We start from the raw sequence: 22,398 nt of genomic DNA on the forward strand, positions 1-22,398 counted from the left end.
GCCAGGCCTGGGGTGGCCTGGCAGAGGTGGGACAGGCCTGGGAAGGGGGGAGGAAGATCCTCTCCACTCACTTAGCAGTTGGGAATTGTCTGTTAGAGGGGTGGGGGGAGCTTGGTCTGAGTTTGTGGGAATGTCTGTGCTTTTGGGGTGCTGGACACCCCATGCCTGCAGCGGGGCCAGGTGCTGCCCGCATATGGGGGGGGGGGTCTGGGGTGGGTGGGTGGGTGGGTGGGTGCTGTGTCCCCTGCCCCAGCAGTGCCTGTGAGGTCTGTGCTGCACACAGAGACCAGGGTGGCCCTTCCAGCCTGCAGAGGGGACTGGGAGGGGGTGCACAGCTCAGCAGCTGAGCTCTGGTGATGGAAGCTTGTACTTGCTGTGGCCTTTCCTCTTCCTCTTCCCCTTTCCCCTTCCCTTCCTGCGTGGCTGAGGGCAGCTGTGTCTGGCACTGGGAACCTGTCTGCTGTTTGCAGGGTGGTTTTAGGAGCTCTGGAGCTGCAGGCTGGGTCCTGGGGTCTGGCACCATCCTGGCACAGCTCTGCCAGCCTGGCTGCCACAGCCACTCAGCTGCCCCTGGGTTGGGGCAGGTTTGGGGTTGGTTTTTCTTTTTCTTTCTTTTTTTCTTTCCCCATTTGACCACAGCTCTTGTGACCTCCTAGCTCAGCCTGGCACTGTGAAGTGAGGTGTTTCTTCTTCCCTTGAGGATGTAGTATGGTCAAAACCACTAATAAAAGTTGGAAGAGCATCGTTGTGTAATCCATGGGATGCTGGAAGAGGGGCAGGATCATCTCAGTGTGTGGGAGGGGTATTTCTGTGCTGGGACCTTTCTCCAGGTGCTGGCTCCCTGCAGCCTGGGGGGCTCTCCTGGCACTGGAGCTTCCAAGGAGGGGGTGCTGGTGCAGGTGGGGAAGGAGCTGCCCCAGCAGCTGCTGGAGCTTTCCCTGTGCAGGGCCCACAGAGGTGCTGGGGCCAGCACCAGGAGGATGGAAAGGCAAAGGGAACACCTCACATGTGTGTTCTGCATCATAAAGCAGCTGCTGAGCTCCTCTCAGCCAGGCTGGGGTTTCCTGCCTGCTTCAAGGAGCCAAGGACCTGTGCTGCTCCCATGTCCTGCCCCCTGAACTGAGGGACTCAGCCTGTGCAGGGGGGTCAGCGACCTGCCTGTCTGTGCAAGAGACTCAACTGAGCCAGGAACTGCTGCTCCAGGGCTGCCCAGGGCAGAGATCTGGGCAATTTCTCTGCCTCTGTCCTCTCCTTTCACAGCTCAGGGGCTGCACACTCTGGCCCAGGCTGGGCAGCTGCAGGGCTGCCATTTGTGCAGTGCCCCAGCAGCCCCCGTGCTGCTTCTGGCCTGGGTTCAGCCCTCAGAAAAACAAACTCACATTGCAGAGATGCTTGAGCAGAATATTTATTCAATGCCATAGTGAAGAGCAAAACTCAGTACAAACATCACCCCTGGGTGCCTGCTCAGCACTGCACCAGGCCCAGGGAGAAGGGGGAGGAGGGAGGCAGAGGCTGTTCCTTTGCTGTAGGACAGGACAGAGCCCTGTGCCCCCATCCAGGCTCCCTTCTTTCTGTAAGTCCTGTGATGCCAGAGAAACCTGAGTACAGGGGTTTTGGATAAAGCTGTGGGCACCTGCTGGGGCACAGCAGAGAGAAGGTAGGAACCCTCCCACCAAGGGCCACAGGAGCTGTTAACACCATCAGTGCAGATGAAGACAGTGTCTCCTGCCCCCAGTAAGTCTTATCTGTAACCCAAGGCTGTGAGTGGCACAGACAGCTGCCCCTGCGCTCCCAGGGGAGTCCCAAAACGCTTCCCCCAGCCCTGGGCTGGATCCTGGCTCCTTTCCAGACTCAGCCCAACTCCCAGAAGCACCATCAGCTCCCAGGGTCACCTCCAGCCCCAGCCCTCTGGGCCAAATCAAGATGAGGAGCTTAATTTTAGCCCCTGACACGTGGGTCCTGCTGGAGGGCCAGAGGCAGAGCGCACACCATGGCATTGCTACCAGCCTGGAGTGAGCCAGCTCTGCTCCTGGGGATCCCCAGCTGGTCACCAAACCCACCCAGCCCAGGTGGAAAAAGCAGCTTATTCAACTGTCCCTTCAGGCAGAGGATGGCTGTGATCCCCCAGTCACCCATGGGTTGTCTACACCTCTTCACAGAGAACATACCAAGAGAACCTCAGGTGTCACACACAACTGGGATAGCATGGGAGGGAGGTGACAACGTGCCCCACCAGCCACCCTTACAGCTGCCCCCTTGGGGAAGGGGCAGCAGGTCTCCCAAAATAAATATGCTGCCAATGCCACAGCTTATTTAAGTGCTACTCAGCAGGGGAAGACAGCCAAAGCCAGCACCATGGCACCACCAGCCCTCCCCACCCTCAAGTTTGGAAACTGGTGACACCAACACAGAGTTGCTAATGGACGGTGTGGGCAGGGGCCACACAAGGCACCAGCCAAGCCCCCTCCCCAGCCTTGCCTCTCCCCCCCACCCACCCTCTCACTGCCCTCAGGGGCTAAGACGTGGGAGGAGGCACTCAGCACAGCCCAGGTGGAGGTTTGGGCCACACACCCATTAATCCAAGTCCCAGATGAAGAGTCCTGCAGCCAGGCAACGCAGCGCTGGGCAGGCGCCGGCCCCGCGCGGCCACACGCTGGGCTCAGGCACTGCACAGGCACCCAGACCTGCCTCAGGCTGTTCTCAAAGCTCACCCAGAGCTGTGACCACGTAGCAGCATTGGTGAGAAGCTGTGTGGAGCCCACCCTGCAGTGAGCAGCTCGAGCTGCCGCCCCTCGGGCCCGGAACGTTCTGTCTTTGAAGCAGATGCCCCCAAGGAGGAAGCAGCTCCCACTGCTGGGGGTCCCTCCCGACTCAGCAGCTGGGATTTGGTGTGCCCAGAGCTGGGCTCTGTTGTGCAGGGCTCAAGGCTCTGCCAGCTCCAGAGGAGGTGGCTGCAGTGAGGAAGCTGCAGGAGCGAGTGTACCTGGCTTCAGCTTGCCTGGTTCATGAGCCAGGAGAAGAGCAGTTTCCTGGGCCTGGGTTTCCTGGCCCGCTGGCTGCGCAGGGCGCGGGGGGAGCGCCACACCTTGATGGTGCTGTCGTCGCTGGCTGTCAGCAGCAGCTCCTGCTCCACTGGGCTGAAGGCCACCGAGTTGACCACGTTGTCATGCTGCAGTTTGGCCAAGCAGATGTTATAGTGCCGGTCCCAGATGTAGCCGTGGCGATCCTCTGCCCCGCTGCGGCGGACGAGACACCAAGGGAGGGAGGACGTCAGCCCCAGCGCCCCAAAAAACCTGCTGCTCCCACCTCCTTCCTCACACACAGGTGGGGAGAGGCAGGGGGGGTGCTGCAGCCCCATCGCTCCTGAGCTTCACCCTGGGCAGGCAGCTCCCTCTGGGATCCAGAGGTGGATTGAGGAGCCCCTTTGACTCCCCTCAGAGCACCTGCTGCTCACAGCCCCCAAGGGCACGTGCTACCCGCTGCCAAACGTGCCACAGCCCAAAGCTTTCCCCTTCCTCACCAATTTCTCACCAGGAGCAGGGTGGGCAGCCTTCAGCAGCACCTCTGACTCCATCCCTCTGCTCTTTACAAACCTCTGCTCCCAGCACCCAGCGTGCAGCCCTGCCCTGCCTGCAAGGAGCCCAGCCCCACAGCCGGCCCCCAAGGCTCCCCTGAAGCAGGGTCAGCCCCCTGCCCACCCCACAGCGCACACACACCTCGCCACAAAGTCCTTGCTGACATCCAGGAAGATGAAGAAACACTCCTCGTTGGGGGTGTAGGCCCGGTGTGCACGGAGGGCTCTCTTCACCTCCTTCATGGTCTTCAGGTCGAAGACGTGCAGGTCGATCTCCTCAGCAATGGGGGGTGGCTGCATCGGGTCAGAGATGATGCAGTCCCGAGGCCAGGCCCGGCTGTTCACGTACAGGTACCTTGGGGAGGGGGAGCAGAGGGGTTACTCCACATCACTGCATCACCAAAGCTCACTGGGGCACTGTAAACACGCAGGGTAGTCGGGCAGGGCAGGGTCTGAGCAGGTCTTCTGGTCCTTGACAAACCTGCAAGTCTAAGACTAAAATCCAGGCTGGAACACAGGACCATGCTGGAAAGGCAAAGGCCACCACAAGCAGGATGGTGGTAGCCCCAGGGACACCACCAAACCTCTCTATTCCATTCAAACCAGCTTGAAGGATGGTGGTGTACTGGTCTACCTGGGGAACAAGATGCATGGACATCCCAGGGACACCACCATCCCTCTCTATTCCATTCAAACCAGCTTGAAGGATGGTGGTGTACTGGTCTGCCTGGGGAACAAGATGCATGGACACCCCAGGGACACCACCAAACCTCTCTATTCCATTCAAACCAGCTTGAAGGATGGTGGTGTACTGGTCTGCCTGGGGAACAAGATGCTTGGACACCCCAGGGACACCACCATCCCTCTCTATTCCATTCAAACCAGCTTGAAGGATGGTGCTGTACTGGTCTGCCTGGGGAACAAGATGCATGGACACCCCAGGGACACCACCAAACCTCTCTATTCCATTCAAACCAGCTTGAAGGATGGTGCTGTACTGGTCTGCCTGGGGAACAAGATGCATGGACACCCCAGGGACACCACCAAACCTCTCTATTCCATTCAAACCAGCTTTAAGGGTGGTGGTGTACTGGTCTGCCTGGGGAACAAGATGCTTGGACACCCCAGGGACACCACCATCCCTCTCTATTCCATTCAAACCAGCTTGAAGGATGGTGGTGTACTGGCCTGCCTGGGGAATCAAGATGCATGGACACCCCAGGGACACCACTATCCCTCTCTATTCCATTCAAACCAGCTTTAAGGGTGGTGGTGTACTGGTCTGCCTGGGGAACAAGATGCATGGACACAAGCAGCTCCTCACAAGCAGCTCCTCACCCTGGGCCAGGCTCAGAAGTGCAGAGCCAAGAGACTGTTCCTGGGGATGCTGAGGCCACACACACACACCATCAACAGCACCAGGGTGTCAACGGGACGTGACCGAACAGAGGGCACCTGCAGGCACCCTGCTCCTCCTCTGCAGCCTGTTTTCCTCCTGCTCACCCCACAAAGCCCCCAGGCAGTGTCCCCCCCCACACCCCTGGCCAGGACTGGCCCCCAGCCCTGCCCACCTGTGGTCAGGGGACAGGCCCATGCCGATGATGTGCCCGTGGATGTCGATGACGTGATCCAGCGAGTCGAAGAACTCATCCGAGCGCCTCTCCTCCCCCAGCACCGGCCCAGCAGTCGTCATCTGATGGGGCAGGATCCTTTTAATCCCTTGGGGACAGAAAACAGGGCTCAGGAGGTTGTGTGAGCTGCTGCCAGCAGACAGCAGGGCTGGAAGGAGTTCCCCAGGCTTCAAGAAGGGGCTTCTCTTTGTGCTGCTAAGGAAGGAGAGCTGCCTTGCCTACAGCTGAGGAGCAGGACAGGGCTGCTGCCCTTCCCAGGGGTCTCTGAGCTCTCTCAGGCAGCACTTTTGGCCAGGACACTGCCCAGCAGGGACAGGCTGGCACATCCAACCCTTGGCCTGGCTCCTGCCTGCCAAGCCAGCTGGTGCAGACACACCTCCCTCCAGGGTGCTCTGGAGCTGCCCTGGCCCAGGGGACACTCTGGTTGCAGAAAGGTTTCCTCCTAAATGAATCCTTGGGCTGGGCCCCCTGCCCACAGCACCCAGCCTGGGAATGCCCTGACCCTCCCCCCACTGTCAGAGGGAGGGGAGGGTTTGCCCCAGAGCTCCAGGAACAGGGGCTCAAACCCAAACAGGGCTCAAGGGCTTTACAGCTTTGGAACTTCCTAAGGGAGATGAGTGCTACAGGTCAAGCCCCTCTCCCCTTCCAGCTCCAGACAGCTGTCCCAAAGACAGACCATCCCCAACAGCTTCCTGGAGGACCTGTCTGAGCCTCAGCAGCTCCTGGGCAAACAGGGGCTTAACCCTCAGCAGGTGTAAGAAGAGCTGGATGACAGCCCATCCCCTCACCCACCCCCCAGCCCCGAGGGGATCTCTGCCTTTATCAGCACAGGAGGGGTGATGCCACACTGCACCCAACCTCTGAGGTCACACACAGCATCCCTGCACCCGAATCTGGGCACCCCTTCCTCCCAGCTGGCATCACCCCCCATGGCTTGGGCACCCCTTCCCCCCAGCTGGCATAATCCCCATGGCCTGGGCACCCCTTCCCCCCAGCTGGCATCACCCCCCCATGGCCTGGGCACCCCTTCCGCCCAGCAGGCATCACCCCCCAGGGCCTGGGCACCCCTTTCCCCCAGCTGGCATCACCCCCCAGGGCCTGGGCACCCCTTCCCCCCAGCTGGCATCACCCCCCAGGGCCTGGGCACCCCTTCCCCCCAGCAGGCATCACCCCCCAGGGCCTGGGCACCCCTTCCTGCAGCACTGAGCTCTCTGCCACATGGTCCTGCACCCACAAGGCAGCTGAAGAGCAGCTCTGCCCCTGGCTCAGGCCTGCAGCCAGCAGAGGAGACAAGAGCTCAGAGGGAGCTCCAGCTGCAGCACTGCTGCCCAGCAGCCTGGCTCCCACCAGCAGCCCAGCCCAGGGCCAGCTCTGGGGACAGGCAGCAGCTGCAGGAAGCCTTCTGGACACACAACCCCACAGGCAACTGCAGCATTTTGCAGGGACTCAGGCCCCAGAGAGGAGCTGAGTGAGGGTCCAGCCCTCCCAGCAGCCCCTCTGTGCACCAAATCCCACAGGCCTGGGGGCCACACTGGACGCTGGGGGAGCCCAAAGGCAGATGCTGCCTCTGCTTGCTGCAGGTCCCAGCCTGCCAGGCAGCCCCTGCTCAGCACAGAACCAGACACAGGGCTGCCAGGGCACACCACGTGCCAGAGCCAGGCCAAGGCCACCAGTCCTGCCTGCAGAGCTGGCAACAGGCAGCAGGACAGAGCAGAGTCACCCTCAGTCCACCTTGTTCCTCACTCATGTGGGCAGTGGCCAAGTGACTCTCCTTTCAGTTGCTTAAAGATCTGGAAGTGGCTTTTCCCTTCCTGACTGGGCTGTACTGGTGCAAGACCAAGTCCCAGGAGGGTGAGAAGAGCCTGCAGCAGGTGAGCAAAGCTGTGATTGCATAAGTAGCAGTGGAAGCAACACTGTCTGGCTTTACAGAAGAGGCACTTGCCTGGAAGCAGGTTCCCTCCCATCCCTGCCTGGTCCCTTGCATTACACCTCTCTGCCAGCTGTAGGGCTTCTGAAGCAGCAGCCAGACTACCTGCACCTCCTATGGCCTCAGACTCTGCCAGTCCCAGTGTCTCAGCAAGACACCCTGGATGAGCAAGGGAAGTCCCCACCCAGGAGAAGGTCACCAGCAGCACCCACTGCCCAGCTTGTGCTGTACCCACAGTTCCCTGTACCCCACCAAGCACCCACCTGCCACAGAAACTCCTGCTGGGACAGCTGGTGACCCACCCTGAAACCTCCCCAGTACCACAGCAGAGTTGCCCACAGGCCTCACTGGGGTAAAGAGCCACGTGGTACCAGGAGGGCAGCAGGGGAGCAGCCCAGGGCAGAGCTGTGGGGTGCTGCATCCACACCATGCACATGGACCCTGTGCCACCCCAGCTCATCCTGCCCTGGTGCCCTCTGCACCCCACCAAGAGCAGGGCTGCAGTGTCCCCAGCCCCCTCTGCCCATGGCTGATGCCATGAAGCCAGGAATCCCCTCCTGCTCCTCTGCTCAGCCCATGGCTGATGCCATGAAGCCAGGAATCCCTTCCTGCTCCTCTGCTCAGCCCCTGGCTGATGCCATGAAGCCAGGAATCCCTTCCTGCTCCTCTGCTCAGCCCATGGCTGGTGCCATGAAGTCAGGAATCCCTTCCTGCTCCTCTGCTCAGCCCATGGCTGGTGCCATGAAGTCAGGAATCCCTTCCTGCTCAGCCCATGGGTGATGTCATGAAGCCAGGAATCCCCTCCTGCTCCTGTGGCTCAGCCCTCCACACATCCAGCCACGTGTCCAGCCTGGTGACAGCAGCACATCCCTCAGGCTCACAGGGTGGGACCCCTTCAGCAACAGGGGGTGGGGGGTGCATTCCAAAAGCCTCCAACGGCATCAAGGACTCAGCAGCCCCAGCAAAGCTGCCACAGGCCACAACCAGGCAGGAACTACAACAGATCTCTGCCAGATTGAGAGGCAGAGCAGCTGCAGCCCCTGCCCCAGGGGCTGGCTGGCCCTGTGCCCGGGGCACAGCCCTCACCTATCTGGTGTGGGGAGTAGGTGAGGCAGCCCGTGGTGAAGATCAGGTACTTGGTCTTGCTGCTGCTGTCTGTGGGGAGCAGGTTGAGCTCGGGGGGCTTCGTTCTGTGGCGTACAAAGAGCTCAGCCACCTTTGTCTCCAGCTGGGCGTCGGTCATGGCCGGCCCCACGCGCCCCTCCATGATGTCATCGAAGAAGCGCTGCAGCCCCTCCTCTGCCCTCACACCCCCTTCCTCCTGCGCCGCTGGCTCCAGGGGCTGCAAGGGCTTGGCCTCCTCTTCCTCTTCCTCCTCCTCCTCCTCTTGGCTGTCGCTACCCAGGTCAAAGGCTGGGCAGGAGGAGGAGGAGGAGGAGGCAGCCAGCTGCTCCTGGTAGTCCAGGAGCAGGTCAGGGCGGTCGTAGCGGCTGCAGTCGGCCACCATCACGGTGCGGATGGTGCTGGCGTTCAGGTTCTGGATCTTGAACAGCCTCTTCACAACATTGACATTCTCAGACTCCACGCCCTGCAAGGAGAAGGGAGAAGCACACAGGAACCACCTCAATGGGGAGGGGGGCTCACACCTCCAGCTCAAAGCAAGAGCCACCTGCCCGCACCTCAAGCGCACCCCCCAGCCCTATCCTTTGCACCCCCCAGCCCTATCCTTTGCACCCCCCAGCCCTATCCTTTGCACCCCCCAGCCCTATCCTTTGCACCCCCCAGCCCTATCCTTTGCACCCCCCAGCCCTATCCTTTGCACTCCCAGCCCTCCTCTGCACCCCCAGCCCTCCTCTGCACCCCCAGCCCTATCCTTTGCAAACCCCAACCCTATCCTTTGCACCCCCCAGCCCTCTCCTTTGCACTGCTGTTTGGAGCACTGACCAGGAGAACCATCCCAAGAGCCTGGCCAGCCTTGCTGCATTCCTTCCCATCCTAGGGGTGGGCACATGGAGACTAAAACCTCCCAAAGGCAGTTGAGGACACTAAGCTGGGAGGAAGTGTCCACCTGCTTGAGGGTAGGGAGGCTCTTCAAAGGGATCTCAACAGGCTGGATCGATGGGCTGAGACCAGTGGGGTGAGGTTTAACAAGGCCAAGGTCCTGCCTTTGGGTCACACCAACCCCCAGCAGCTGGGGGCAGAGTGGCTGGAGAGCTGCCTGGCAGAGAAGGACTGGGGGATGCTGTCACCTGGGGCCACCACCAATCATGTTGAAGAACACCCCACACCACAGAAGCAAAACATGGCAGAGGATCGTGCAGCAAAGGAGCACACCCTCACCTCCAGGTCTCACCACCAGAGACAGCACCAGGCCCACAGAACCATCAGCTCAGCCCCTCAGCTGCCTCCTGCTCTCAGAACAACAAACTGAGCTGCCAAGTGGGAGAACAGCCACTGCTTGGACACATGCCAGCCTACAGCCATCTCAGGTCCAGCTTCATACCCTCACAAGGACCTCAGCAACCCTGCCTGGGGTTCAGCCACTCTCCAGTTGAGCAACATATGCCCTAGGGCACTGCAGCAAGCCCTCATCCCAATTAATGGGGCAGGAGTTAATGGAATCCAAGGGTAGAGTTAAGAATATTGCAGTGGGTACCACAACACTGGGCTTGGAGACACCTCACTGAGGAGTTGCCCCAAGCACAAGACCCCGAGGGCAACTCAGAGGAGCCAAACAGGGAGGACAGGAAGACTTGGGACATTCTCTCCAGCTCACACTTCCTCTGCAGCCTTCCCCCCAGGAGCCAGCAGGAAGCTGTGGAGCTGGAAGAGAGGGATCTCTCACCTGGAAAGCATTGTTCAGCCACAGCACGGAGCAGGAGGTGACGCGCCCGATGCGGTGCAGGTTGCCGGAGATCAGGTTGGTTTCGTTCAGCCAGCAGCCAAACACATCGTAGGGTTTGTTCCTCACCCTGGAAAGCAGCGTGAAGTTTTCTGGAAGGGAAGGGAAACAGGTGGCAGGTGACAGCTCCCAAGGTTTGGAGAAGCCTTGGCAGGAGGCATGGGAAGCAGATTTAAGTCCCCACAGTCTGCACCAGTGCAGCTTCTCCACTGCAAGCTCAGCAGAGCCCTCCAGCCACCACCCAGTGACAGACACTACTGCAGAGACTGGCTGTTCCTCTCTTCTACAGACACCTGCACACAAGGGAAACCAGAAATACAAGGGTCACCAGAGCAGTGAGCCATCTGATCACAGGATCCCAGGGGTTGGAAGGGACCTGGAGAGCTCCTGGGGTCCAACCCCCCTGCCAAAGCAGCTCCCCAGCTCATATTGCACAGGGCGGCGTCCAGACGGGGCTGGAATCTCTCCAGAGATGGAGACTCCACACCCCCTGGGCAGCCTGTCCCAGGGCTCCCTCACCCTCACTGGGGAAAAGTTCTTCCCCAGGTTGGTGGGGAACTTCCTATGCTCTGACTTGCAGCCATTGCCCCTTGTCCTGTCCCCACAGACACTGAAAAGGGGCTGCCCATTTCCCCTGCATCCCATCCTGAAGATATTGATAAACATGAATAAGGTCCCCCCTCAGTCTTCTTCTCTCCAGGCTGAACAGCCCCAGCTCCCTCAGCCTTTCCTCACAGGGGAGATGCTCCAGGCCCTTCATCATCTCTGTCCCTCCTCTGGACTCTCTCCAGGAGATCCCTGTCTTTTTCATCCCAGGGAGCCCAGCACTGGACACAACACTCCAGGTGGGGCCTGACCAGGGCAGAGCAGAGGGGGAGGATCCCCTCCTGTGACCTGCTGGCCACACTCCTCTTGATGCCCCCAGGATCCCATTGTCTCTCTCAGCCCCCAGGGCACACTGCTGGCTCATGGCCACCCTGTCACCCACCAGGACCCCCAGGTCCTTCTCCTCAGAGCTCCTCTCCAGCAGGTCCCCCCCAGCCTGTCCTGATTCCAGCAGTTATTCCTTCCCAGGTGCCAGACTCTCCACTTGCTTTTGTTGAACCCCATCTGGTCTCCCCCTGCCCAGCTCTCCAGCCTGGCCAGGTCTCTCTGGATGGCAGCTCAGTGTCCTGTGTGTCAGCCACTCCTCCCAGCTTTGTATCATCGGGTACTTGCTGAGGGTGGATGCTGTTCCCTCACCAAGGTCATCAATGAAGATATTAACCAGGACTGGACCCAACACTGAGCCCTGGGGACACCACTAGTCACAGGTCTCCAGTCAGATTCTACTCCACTGATCACCACCCTCTGAGCCCGGTCTGACACCCAGTTCTCAACCCACCTCACTGTCCACTCATCTATCTCACAGCCTTCCTCTGAGTGTGGCCCAAAGCACACACCCCAAGGGCAAGAGCAAGCCCAGCACATCCAGAACCTCTGGACTGCTGCCCCTGGGGCTTGGGGCAGCACTTCCCAGCCATCCTTCATCACTGGCACAGCCAGGCCGTGCCACAGGCAGCTCAGCTCAGCGGGTGCAGGACAGGCCTGGATGTCCCCAAGCCACAGGAGGCCTCAGCAGGACAGCACCACTCCAGCCAGAAACAAGAGGCTTCAGGACAGCAGGTAACACACACACACCTCTTGCCTTGCCCAACTACCAGGCAGCACAGGAGCTCAAGGAGTAGCAGCACACACCAGGCTTGGGTGATGATGTGCTGACCAGAGTCCTGGCTGCCTGGGAAGATCTGGGACTGAGACCCTTCTGCACAGGTGGCATGAGGTAAGAGGGTCAAGGCCACCACCACACACCCAAAAAGAAGCTGCCAGCCAGGCTTTCCCCCCTGCCAGGGAGCCCCAGTGAAGGTGAGTGTGCAGTTACCCATGCTGATGACAGCTATCTCTCCTGAGGAGGAGTTGTGAGGCCCCACAAAGACACCTGACACCAGCAGGAGGGAGTCGTCCGAGTTGAACTGGGAGAACTGTGTGTAGCTCCAGTTGTATGGCCTCATGTTGGAGCTGTGCTGCAGGGAGATGTCCAGCTCATTGCTCCAGATCTACAGACAGATGGACAGAGAGTCAGGAAGCTGTTGAGAAGCCAGAGAGCTCTTCCACTTCACTTGTTCTGTGACCACTCACCAGGACAAGCAATCCAAATCAGTGCCTCCCTATATAACTGCCTCCCTATATAACTGCCTCCCTATATAACTGCCTCCCTATATAACTGCCTCCCTATATAACTGCCTCCCTATATAACTGCCTCCCTATATAACTGCCTCCCTATATAACTGCCTCCCTATATAACTGCCTCCCTATATAACTGCCTCCCTATATAACTGCCTCCCTATATAACTGCCTCCCTATATAACTGCCTCCCTATATAACTGCCTCCCTATATAACTGCCTCCCTATATAACTGCCTCCCTATATAACTGCCTCCCTATATAACTGCCTCCCTATATAACTGCCTCCCTATATAACTGCCTCCCTATATAACTGCCTCCCTATATAACTGCCTCCCTATATAACTGCCTCCCAGCCTCCCCATCAGCTTCCCTGCCAGAAAGCAGCCACCAGCTCTGGAGAGCAGCAGAACACAGCACTGCTTCTCCCCCCACCCCTGGGGAAGGTCTTCAGGCAGAAGATGGTCCCATCACAGCTGGAGTGTTCAGCACAGCCAGAGGAATCTTTTCCAAGACAAGCACTCATGCAAGGCAACTTCTGCAGAGGGTGGTTATCTGCACAATCTTCATCAGACCCAATGCACAAAGGGACTGATTTGCACCCAGGCAGCAACCAGAGCCAGGCAGGCACCTTGGACACCCTCCCAGGGGCTGGAGCTGGGATCCACAGGGGCTGGAGCTGGGATCCACAGCCCTCAAGGCAACATTCACACCAGTCCTCAGTTCTGCAGCTTTGAGAACCACTCAGCACCTGCAGGAACTGGCCTAAGTCCAGGGACACCTGCCACCACGGTTCCTCCCCCAGAGGCAGCTCCCACTACAACAGAGCTGGAAGGGCTGGAGAGGCCAGGCTGCCCTTTTACCTTGACAGTACAGTCTTTGGAGCACGATGCAAACAGGCAGCCAGAGTGGGAGAAGCTGAGGTGCAAGACCTGGTCGTTGTGCTCCTTCAGGGCCTGCACTTCCACGCAGGGGATGGTGTCGTAGAGCCTCTGGAACTCGTCGTACCAGGAGACAGCAGCTGGAGACACAGGAGGGCACAGGGACAGGACCATAAGCAGAGGGGGAGTGACTGACCCCAGAGAAACAGGCAGCCCCAGCACCAGCCTTTGAGCACCTGCAGCCCTGCCTGCTGCCAGCAGAGCTGGAGCCACGCTGGGGCTGAGCCCAGTGGTGTTTTGTGGTGGGTTCCCCACTCCCCCACACAGAAAACCTTTTGTTTCAGTCAACACAGAGCCCCACAGCACAGCACTGCCTCCAACCCAGCACAGAGCTGTGAGCTAGCAAAGCCCTGGCTCAGGGCAGAGCAGCCCTCAGAATCCCAGAATCCCAGGGGTTGGAAGGGCCCTGGAGAGCTCCTGGGGTCCAAACCCCCTGCCAAAGCAGCTCCCCAGCTCATATTGCACAGGGCGGCGTCCAGACGGGGCTGGAATCTCTCCAGAGATGGAGACTCCACACCCCCTGGGCAGCCTGTCCCAGGGCTCCCTCAGCCTCACTGGGGAAAAGTTCTTCCCCATGTTGGTGGGGAACTTCCTATGCTCTGACTTGCAGCCATTGCCCCTTGTCCTGTCCCCACAGACACTGAAAAGGGGCTGCCCATTTCCCCTGCATCCCATACTGAAGATACTGATAAACATTGATCAGATCCCCCCTTAGTCTTCTTCTCTCCAGGCTGAACAGCCCCAGCTCCCTCAGCCTTTCCTCACAGGGGAGATGCTCCAGGCCCTTCATCATCTCTGTAGCCTCCTCTGGACTCTCTCCAGGAGATCCCTGTCTTTTTTATCCCAGGGAGCCCAGCACTGGACACAACACTCCAGGTGGGGCCTGACCAGGGCAGAGCAGAGGGGGAGGATCCCCTCCTGTGACCTGCTGGCCACACTCCTCTTGATGCCCCCAGGATCCCATTGTCTCTCTCAGCCCCCAGGGCACACTGCTGGCTCATGGCCACCCTGTCACCCACCAGGACCCCCAGGTCCTTCTCCCCAGAGCTCCTCTCCAGCAGGTCACCCCCAGCCTGTACTGATTCCAGCAGTTATTCCTTCCCAGGTGCCAGACTCTCCACTTGCTTTTGTTGAACCCCATCTGGTCTCTCCCTGCCCAGGTCTCACTGGGCTCCACTCTGAATTAGGAAGGCTCCAGAAATGGTACCAGACCAGGACAAACCAACTCCATGACAAACAAGACTGGAGAGAAGAAGAGAGGAGCTGGAGGCAGCAGCCAGCCCTGCAGCACGCCCACAGAAGTCACAGTGATGGCACAGACAGAGGGTGCTGAAGGAAGTGCCAGGTAAGGCAAATCCCAGGGAAACAAAGAGGATCAGACATGGATATGGAGAAGGGCCAGTGTCCCTAGTTACACTGAACAGAGTTGAAGGGGTTTTGGTAATTTGGGGCAGCCCAGAAAGCACCTGGTGCTGTGGGCTGGGAGCAGTGCTGCCAGGACACCCACCATGGCTTGCCAGGCAGGGGGCTTCATCTCCCTCTGAACCTCTTGGTCCCAACCTGTCCAGCTGGGAAGCAGTTCTGGACACAGCCCACCAAGCCAAGCAACCCCAGCACTGCCTCTTACAGGACCTGCTTGATACCTTCTGCAAAACACAGAGCTGCCAGGGGCACCCCAAACTCCTGCTCCAGCCCCTTCTTGGGCTGCCTCTGCCCCTGCTGCCCAGGGGAGCAGCACCCCAGCTCCAGCAGCACGGCCTGGGAGGTGTCTGAATATATGACTGGGTTCCACTGGCTGCTCAGCCCCAATTAGTGGGAAAGAACAGGGCTGGCAGCTCGTTAAGGAACTGCAGCAGGCTGGAAGGGAACGAGCCTGGTCAAAGCACCTCAGACAAGGACAATGTCCTGAAGCCCACAGGGTTTCAAGGGCTGCATGAAGGCACCACACAGCCTGAGCTGTCCCATCCACAGCTCATCTCTTCCCAGAGCCCTTCTGCACCCCCAGCAGAGTGACAGGCTCCCCCTGCTTGATCCTCAGTGTTTCTTCCCATGGTCCTGTAGCAAGTCCAGAGCAAGAAGCTGATTCTCTCTGCTGTGGCTGCTGCCCTGAGCACATCCTCAGGGTGGAGGAAGGAGTGCAGTCCTCCCAGACTTCTGCAGCACAGGGAACAGGGGTTTTAGCCTCCAACACAGACCCAGCTTAGCAGCAGAGGCTCCAAGGCCTGTCTCAGCTGGTGCAGCAGCATTGGGTTACCCTTTACTCTGCACCAAACCACTGCCAGCACCCGATACCTGTGACTGCACAAACTCTGCCACTGAGGCTGCCAACAGCTGTACCCAGGGAGGGCTGATGCCAGCTCTTAATGGGGCATTGTCCTGACTACAAGCTGAGCCCAAGCCCAAGCCTGCTCTGCCTGCAGCCAGCAGGCCAGCTACTGCCTTAGCATTTGCCTTCTGTGACATTCAAGTGCTTCCCACCCACTCCCTCACCAGGCAGCAGGAACACATGTTCTCCCTGCACAGCCAGGTCACAGCTGCTGCCTACAGCTTATGGAAATATTCTGATCAGCTCATGTGAGCTCCCAGCTCTTCCCAGCCTGGCTGAGGAAGGGACAGAGCCTGAAGCAGTGGCCCACTACAAGGTCCTGATCAGGAAAAGCCAGGGGTGATTATCGTGGGAGCCAACCACTGCTGTGATGGAGCAGCACAGTGACTCACTGTGTCTCCTCAGGATCTCCCTGGGCAGCACCCAGCCAGGCTGTGCAGCAGCTCCCAGGGTGCACCTGCCTGGGGAGAGCTCAGAAACCACTTGTCTGTGGAAGGAAGGAAAAGCAGAAGCATTTTCAACTACTTGATGCCTCTTTCTCAGGGGGGGGTTGGGCAGCTCCGGTGCTGCCTGCCCACCCATCGCCACACGGGGCCTGCACACTGCGGCACCGGGAGCCGCAGCAGGGCTGGGGGGAGGCGGGGGAAGGGGGTCCCCTGCTGGGCTGACGGCGGGACGGCTGCGGGCGTCCCAGCCGAGTAAGGGCATCCGGAGGCCGCGGAGCTGCGCAGCCCCCTGGCTCGGCTCGGCGGGCCCGGGGAAGGCCCGAGGGGCAGCGCGCCGGCCCCTTCCCCCCCCGCTGCGGCAGCGCACCTGGGTGCCGGGGCACCTCCCGGGAGACGCGGTAGTAGCGGTAGAAGAGCTCCTTCCAGAGGAACTCGTCGCGGGCCACGGCGCGCCACTGCTGGCACACCAGCCCCACCGAGAGCACGTCGGCGTGGTCCAGGTAGAGGAAGATCTCGTAGAGCACGCTGTCCGGGAGCAGGGGGCCGCCGCCCGCGTCCATCGTGTCATTCTGCCGCCGCGCCTGCAAGCAGACGGGGATGAGGCCTAACCCGGCCGCCTGCGGACCCCGCCAGCCCTACGGCCCCCCCACGCCAGGACCGGCCAGGCCCCGCCCCGCCCCGCTCCGCTCCTCCAGGCCCGGCCCCGGCCCGGCAGCCCCGCTCCTCTCGGCCAGGCCCCGCCCCGGCCCGGCCCCCCCCGCTCCTCCCGGCCCGGCTCCGGCCCGGCCCGGCTCGGCCCGCTTCTCCAGGCCCCGCCCCGGCCCGGCCTGGCCCGGCCGCCCAGCTCCTCCAGGCCCGGCCCGGCCCGGGCCCGACCCCGGCCCGGCCCCCCCAGCTCCTCCAGGCCCCGCCCCGGCCCGGCCTCGACCCCGGCCCGGCCCCCCCAGCTCCTCCAGGCCCCGCCCCGGCCCGGCCTGGCCCGGCCCCCCTGCTCCTCCCGGCCCGGCCCGGCCTGGGCCCGACCCCGGCCCAGCCGCCCGGCTCCTCCAGGCCCCGCCCCGGCCCCGGCCAGGCCTGGCCCGGCCCCCCCCGCTCCTCCCGGCCCGGCCCCGGCCCGGCCCGGCCCGGCCCGGCCGCCCGGCTCCTCCCCGCCCCCTCCCGGCACCTCAGCAGCTCCGGCGGCTCCGCTGCCCCCGCCTCCCTCTCGCGGCACTTCCGGCACCCCCACCCCGCGCTTCCGGCCGGCCGGGGCCGCTCTGGCCGCTCCTCTCGGTGGTGTCGCCCTTTCCTTACCCACCCGCCGCAGGCCGGAGAGATCGAGCCCAGAGCTGCCGGCAGCGCGCCAGGCGCAGCCAGCCGAGCGCCGCGCGATCGCTCACCACCCGCCCCTACAGCGCCAGCCCCGCCCACTTATAAACCCCGTCCTCTGATAGGCCACGCCCCTTCGATAGACCACGCCCCCTCGCTAGGCACCGCCCCTGATAGGTCCCGCCCTGCCCACAGGCCACGCCCCCTGTGTGTAGACCACGCCCCCTTCCCCGCCCCGCCCCGGTGGGACCTGCCCGGCCCCGCCTCCCCGACCCCGACCCCGACCCCGGCCCCCGCGGGCTGCCCTGGCCCGGCTCCCGGCCGGGCGCGCTGTCCTCCTGCCCCCGCCGCTTCCCGGCAGAGCCGCCCCCGCTGCAGCGGCGCCATGCGGGCCCTGGGCGCCCTCCTGCTCCCCGCGCTGCTCCTCGCCGCGCCGCCAGCGCTGGGGCAGAGCCCCGGGCGGAGGCGCCGGCCGCCCCCAGCCCCCAGCCCGCTGGACAAGGTGGCGGCTCAGAAGGAGCTCGACCTCCCCCAGGTGAGGCCGGTGGGCACTTCCCCCACCCCCCGCCCCAGCCCGGGGCCCTCGTGTCCCAGCCCAGCCCCCTCCCAGCCCCTGCTCAGCCCCGCGGGGGGTGCCCGTGGGGCTGCCCCGTGGGGCGGGCGCGGGGGCTGAAGCTGCACCGGAGATGCCCGGCCCGGCGCCCAGCCCCGCAGCCGGGCTCGGGGTTGTGTTGGCCGCCGGTTCCCCCCCCCCCACCCCGAGCTGCTGGGGAGGCCCGGCCGGGGCCCCGCTGCTCGCCCACCACCCACCCGAGGCTGCGCCGGGGTCCCCGCGGCTTCCTCGGCACTGCCCCCCCCCCCCGCCAGCTCCGCACCAAGGGCAGGGCGAGGGGACACCCGGGGCGCCGGGCAGGGCAGCGGCTGGGGGGCAGCTCGGGCCGGTGGTCCTGACACTCTCTCGCCGCCCTCTCGCCGCGCAGCTCGCGGGGAGGTGGTTCCTGGTCGGTGTGGGGTCCCGCTGCAGCCACCTGGCAGAGCAGAGCCACCGGCTGGAGGCCACAGCACTGACAGTCACCGCCCTGGACGGGCAGAGCCTGGCCGTCAGCACCCTCAGGAAGCTGTGAGTCGTGCTGGGCACCGCGGCTGCAGGCAGGGCAGGGCAGGGCTGGTGTCCCGGGGTGGGGACAGGGAGGCTGGATGGGACAGGGATGCTGGATGGGACAGGGATGCTGCAGGCAGGGCAGGGCAGGGCTGGTGCCTCAGGATGGGGACAGGGACGCTGGATGGGACAGGGATGCTGGATGGGACAGGGATGCTGCAGGCAGGTCAGAGCAGGGCTGGTGTCCCAGGATGGGGACAGGGACGCTGCAGGCAGGTCAGAGCAGGGCTGGTGTCCTGGGATGGGGACAGGGATGCTGGATGGGACAGGGACGCTGCAGGCAGGTCAGGGCAGGGCTGGTGTCTCAGGATGGGGACAGGGATGATGGATGGGACAGGGACGCTGCAGGCAGGTCAGAGCAGGGCTGGTACCCCAGGATGGGGACAGGGACGCTGCAGGCAGGTCAGGGCAGGGCTGGTGCCCCAGGATGGGGACAGGGATGCTGGATGGGACAGGGATGCTGCAGGCAGGTCAGAGCAGGGCTGGTGCCCTGGAATGGGGACAGGGACGCTGGAAGGGACAGGGACGCTGCAGGCAGGGCAGGGCAGGGCTGGTGCCCCGGGATGGGGACAGGGATGCTGCAGGCAGGTCAGAGCAGGGCTGGTGCCCCAGGATGGGGACAGGGACGCTGCAGGCAGGTCAGAGCAGGGCTGGTGCCCCAGGATGGGGACAGGGACGCTGCAGGCAGGTCAGGGCAGGGCTGGTGCCTCAGGATGGGGACAGGGACGCTGCAGGCAGGTCAGAGCAGGGCTGGTGTCCCAGGATGGGGACAGGGACGCTGCAGGCAGGTTGCAGCAGGACCGTAGCCCCAGCCACAGGCTCCAAGGAGAGAGCTGCCCCAGAGCAAAGTGGGTGGGATCTCCGGGATGCTTTGTGGTAGAAGCCCTGGCCACAGCAGAGTGGCACCCAGCCACCGATCCTGGGTGGGCTCAGGCTGCCCAGGGTGGGCTTTGGCTGCCCTGGCTGCATGGGGGGGGTGGGGGGAGCCAGGCTGGGGAAACTGAGGCAGAGATCAGGTATGTGGTCTCTCCATGACTCAGGGCCACCCCGAGCAGCAGTGTGGGGGGAAGAGGGGGGGGTTGTGTAGGCACTTCTGTGGGGTGGGTCTAAGACACTAAGCCAAACTCAGAGCTGCAGGGATGGGGCTCAGCAGGTTTTGGGTTCTGCATCTCTGGCTGTGTGTCCATGGGGCTCTGGGACATCCCTTCACAGCATCTCCCCTGGGAAGAAACCTTCAGAGGCAACAGGCCCCACTTGTGTCCTGGCAGGTGGAGCGGGCAGGGCCCTGGTCTGGATCCTCTGGGGCCTCTGCTGACCAGTTCCTGCTCTTCCCACACAGGGATGGGGTGTGCTGGGAGCTCAGGCAGCGCTACCTCCCTGCCCAGGCCCACGGACGCTTCCTCCTGAAGGGTGAGGGAGGCTGGGCTGGGGTAGCAGGGGGGTGTGGGGATCATGGAGCTGGAGCCCCCCCATTCCTGCCCTCATCAGGGCTTCTGGTATGGGTGTCCTCCCTCCCTATATCTCACCTCTGGGGGCTCAAAGCCCCCCAGTGCTGGGTGCTGCCTGCTGGGTGGGGGGGGGGATGACACCCACACCAACCCTGATTCTCACCCCTTTGCACCCTCGTGGTGAAACAAGGCCCCTGGACAGTACTGGGGCTAACCAGGGTTAACTGGGCTAACCAGGGCTGTCCTCTTGTCTTCCCCAGGCCGTGGCTATGGCAGCACAGTGGACGTGGTGGTGGGGGAGACAGACTACAGCAGCTACGCCATCCTCTATTACCAGAAGGGCCGGGGCGTCTCTGTCAAGCTCTACGGTGGGTCAGCGCCCAGGGGCTCCCACTGGGGCAGGAAGCCAGTGCTGGGCTCAGCAGATGCCCACTGGAGCCCCTGAAGAGACAGAGATGGGTCTCCCTGAGGGTCCTGATCCTCAGCTGGAGAGTTCTGTCCCCAGCCCCAGTGTTGGGGGGAGGAAGCCAGCAATCGGCTTCTCTGAGCTGAAAGACACCCCCCCCCCCAGCCCTGAGCTCTGCCAGGGAGGTACAGGGGAGTTTGGGGCAGAACTTGAGCCCCCTGACAGCATCTCCCTCACCACCCAGGACGGAGCAGCCGGGTCAGTGATGCCATTGCAGACAAGTTTGAGCAGCACGTCAGGGCTGTGGGCCTGAGCGAAGACGTCACCTACTACTTCCCTACGTACGGTGAGTGGCACGTGGTCCCTGGGAGCTGGGGACACCCACAGTGAGGGTGGGGGGCTCTGGGATACAGGGATCCAGGGATCCAGGTCTGAGCAGCCTGTGGCCTGGGTGTCTCCCACACTTGGGCCACACGTGCAGCCTGTCCCCGTGCTGTGGTCACCCCAGGGATGCAGGTGTGGGGTACAAGGGCTTTAAAGCTGAAGGAAGGGAGGGTTAAATTGGATATTAGGGGGAAGTTCTTTGCAGAGAGAGTGGTGAGGGGCTGGAACAGGCTGCCCAGAGAGGGGGTGGGTGCCCCATCCCTGGGGGTGTTCAAGGCCAGGTTGGATGGGGCCCTGGGCAACCTTGTGTAGCTCCAGGCCTGGAGGTTGGTGTCCCTGCCTGTGGCAGGGGGTTGGAGCTCTGTGATCCTTGGGGTCCCTCCCAACCCAGCCCAGTCTGGGATTCTGTGATTCTATGACTGTGCCCCACATTGTCCCTGAGGTGCTCAGGTGGGGTGACTGCCCCAGGCTCTCTCTCTTGCAGGGTTCTGTGACTCTGCAGACGAGTTTCACGTCCTTGATGGTGAGTTGTGGATCCCAAGTGCTGCCTGGGGCATCTCCCAAGTGCCAGGCGTGGGTTCTGCCCAGCCTCACTGCAGGCTGGGCACCCTGTGCCTGATGCACCCACACTGCACCATGGTTCTGCCCCAGGGGCACAGGGGGCTGGTCTGGCACAGGGGGTCTGTGCCCGGCCCTCCATGATCTCGTGGTGGGGGAGGAGGTGGCAGACCCATCACCCAGGGTGGGTATCAAATGGACCCTGAAAAGCAAAGCCCTGTTTGCCCCCCACAAGGGTGAGGCTGGGCTTAGTGGCATCTGTATTGGTATTTCCTGGGTGAGGGCTGGTCTGGCAGGAGCTGTCCTGGGGCAGGGACACCCCGGGGTGAAGACTGGGTTCCCCAGGGACAGATCCATCACTTGCTGGTGCTTGGGGAAGCAGAGATGAGTCTCCAACCCTGGTGCTGGGCTCAGACATCTTCCCAGCCCCTCCACACTTTTCTGTCCCTTCCAGAAACAAAGCCATAGCTGACAATGGTGCTGCCAGGAGGTCCCCAGAGCTCACCCTTCACCTCATCCAGCCTGTGGCCACGCAGGACTGAGCCAAGGTTTGGTCAGACCCTGCCAGCTGCTCCACAGCCCTGGAGCCAACCCTGGAACTCCCCAGCTCCTCCAGCTGCCCTGGCCACTGTCCCTGTCCCTCTCCTGACCGCCCCCCAGCCTTGTGCCAGCCCTGTGCTCTGCCTTGCCCTGTAGCTGCCAGTGACACCCCAATAAATGCCTCCAAGAAGAGCCTGCAGCCCTGTCATTGTCTGCCTGAGCCTCACCCCGACTGTGGGATGACAAGGCAGGAATGGTGGCGGGTCTGGATTTACTCTGGGGTGCCATAGTGCACCGGGGTTTGGCTGGTTGGTGAGCAGAGGGAATCCCTGAGTGCCTGGCAGAGCCTGGGGACAAGCACCATGCTTGGTGCTGTGGGGCTGCACGGGCTTGGGGGGCACTGGGGACTGGCCCAGGATCAGCCTTCCCCCATGACAAGCCAAGAGATCACCCAGCCCTCTCCTCACCACCCCACCGGAGGAAATCTTGGCCCAGTGGTGGTCCTGCTTCCCCTGCAGACCGTGTTCCCTAAGGGGGGGGCTGCCTGGGCCAGGCCCCTGCCCCCAAGGGCTTCCCAAAGCCTGCCGGCACGGCTGCACGGCTGGGCAGGGGGTGCACGTTGTGCT

At 62.3% G+C, this 22,398-nt stretch overlaps 2 protein-coding genes across 2 annotated transcripts; one reads left to right on the forward strand and one right to left on the reverse strand.

Annotated features, from left to right (window-relative positions):
- Nucleotides 1-2,517: 2,517 nt before the first annotated feature.
- Nucleotides 2,518-16,616, reverse strand: FBXW5 (F-box and WD repeat domain containing 5). Its single transcript, XM_084272508.1, has 8 exons — nucleotides 16,337-16,616; nucleotides 13,120-13,277; nucleotides 11,956-12,130; nucleotides 9,978-10,126; nucleotides 8,219-8,720; nucleotides 5,146-5,293; nucleotides 3,717-3,929; nucleotides 2,518-3,236 (listed from the first exon to the last, which is right to left on the reverse strand). Exons 1-8 carry the CDS (start codon nucleotides 16,527-16,529, stop codon nucleotides 2,990-2,992), a joined length of 1,785 nt encoding a protein of 594 aa, XP_084128634.1. The 5' UTR covers nucleotides 16,530-16,616; the 3' UTR covers nucleotides 2,518-2,989.
- A 995-nt stretch (nucleotides 16,617-17,611) lies between these two features.
- Nucleotides 17,612-21,964, forward strand: C8G (complement C8 gamma chain). The gene is made up of 7 exons (XM_084272698.1): nucleotides 17,612-17,812; nucleotides 18,258-18,397; nucleotides 19,776-19,846; nucleotides 20,145-20,252; nucleotides 20,535-20,636; nucleotides 21,159-21,197; nucleotides 21,687-21,964. The coding sequence occupies exons 1-7, from the start codon at nucleotides 17,663-17,665 to the stop codon at nucleotides 21,698-21,700; spliced, it is 624 nt and encodes a 207-aa protein (XP_084128824.1). The 5' UTR covers nucleotides 17,612-17,662; the 3' UTR covers nucleotides 21,701-21,964.
- Nucleotides 21,965-22,398: the final 434 nt, after the last annotated feature.

This window comes from Gallinula chloropus (assembly GCF_964237585.1).
Source record: "Gallinula chloropus genome assembly, chromosome: 18".
Taxonomy (NCBI): domain Eukaryota; kingdom Metazoa; phylum Chordata; class Aves; order Gruiformes; family Rallidae; genus Gallinula; species Gallinula chloropus.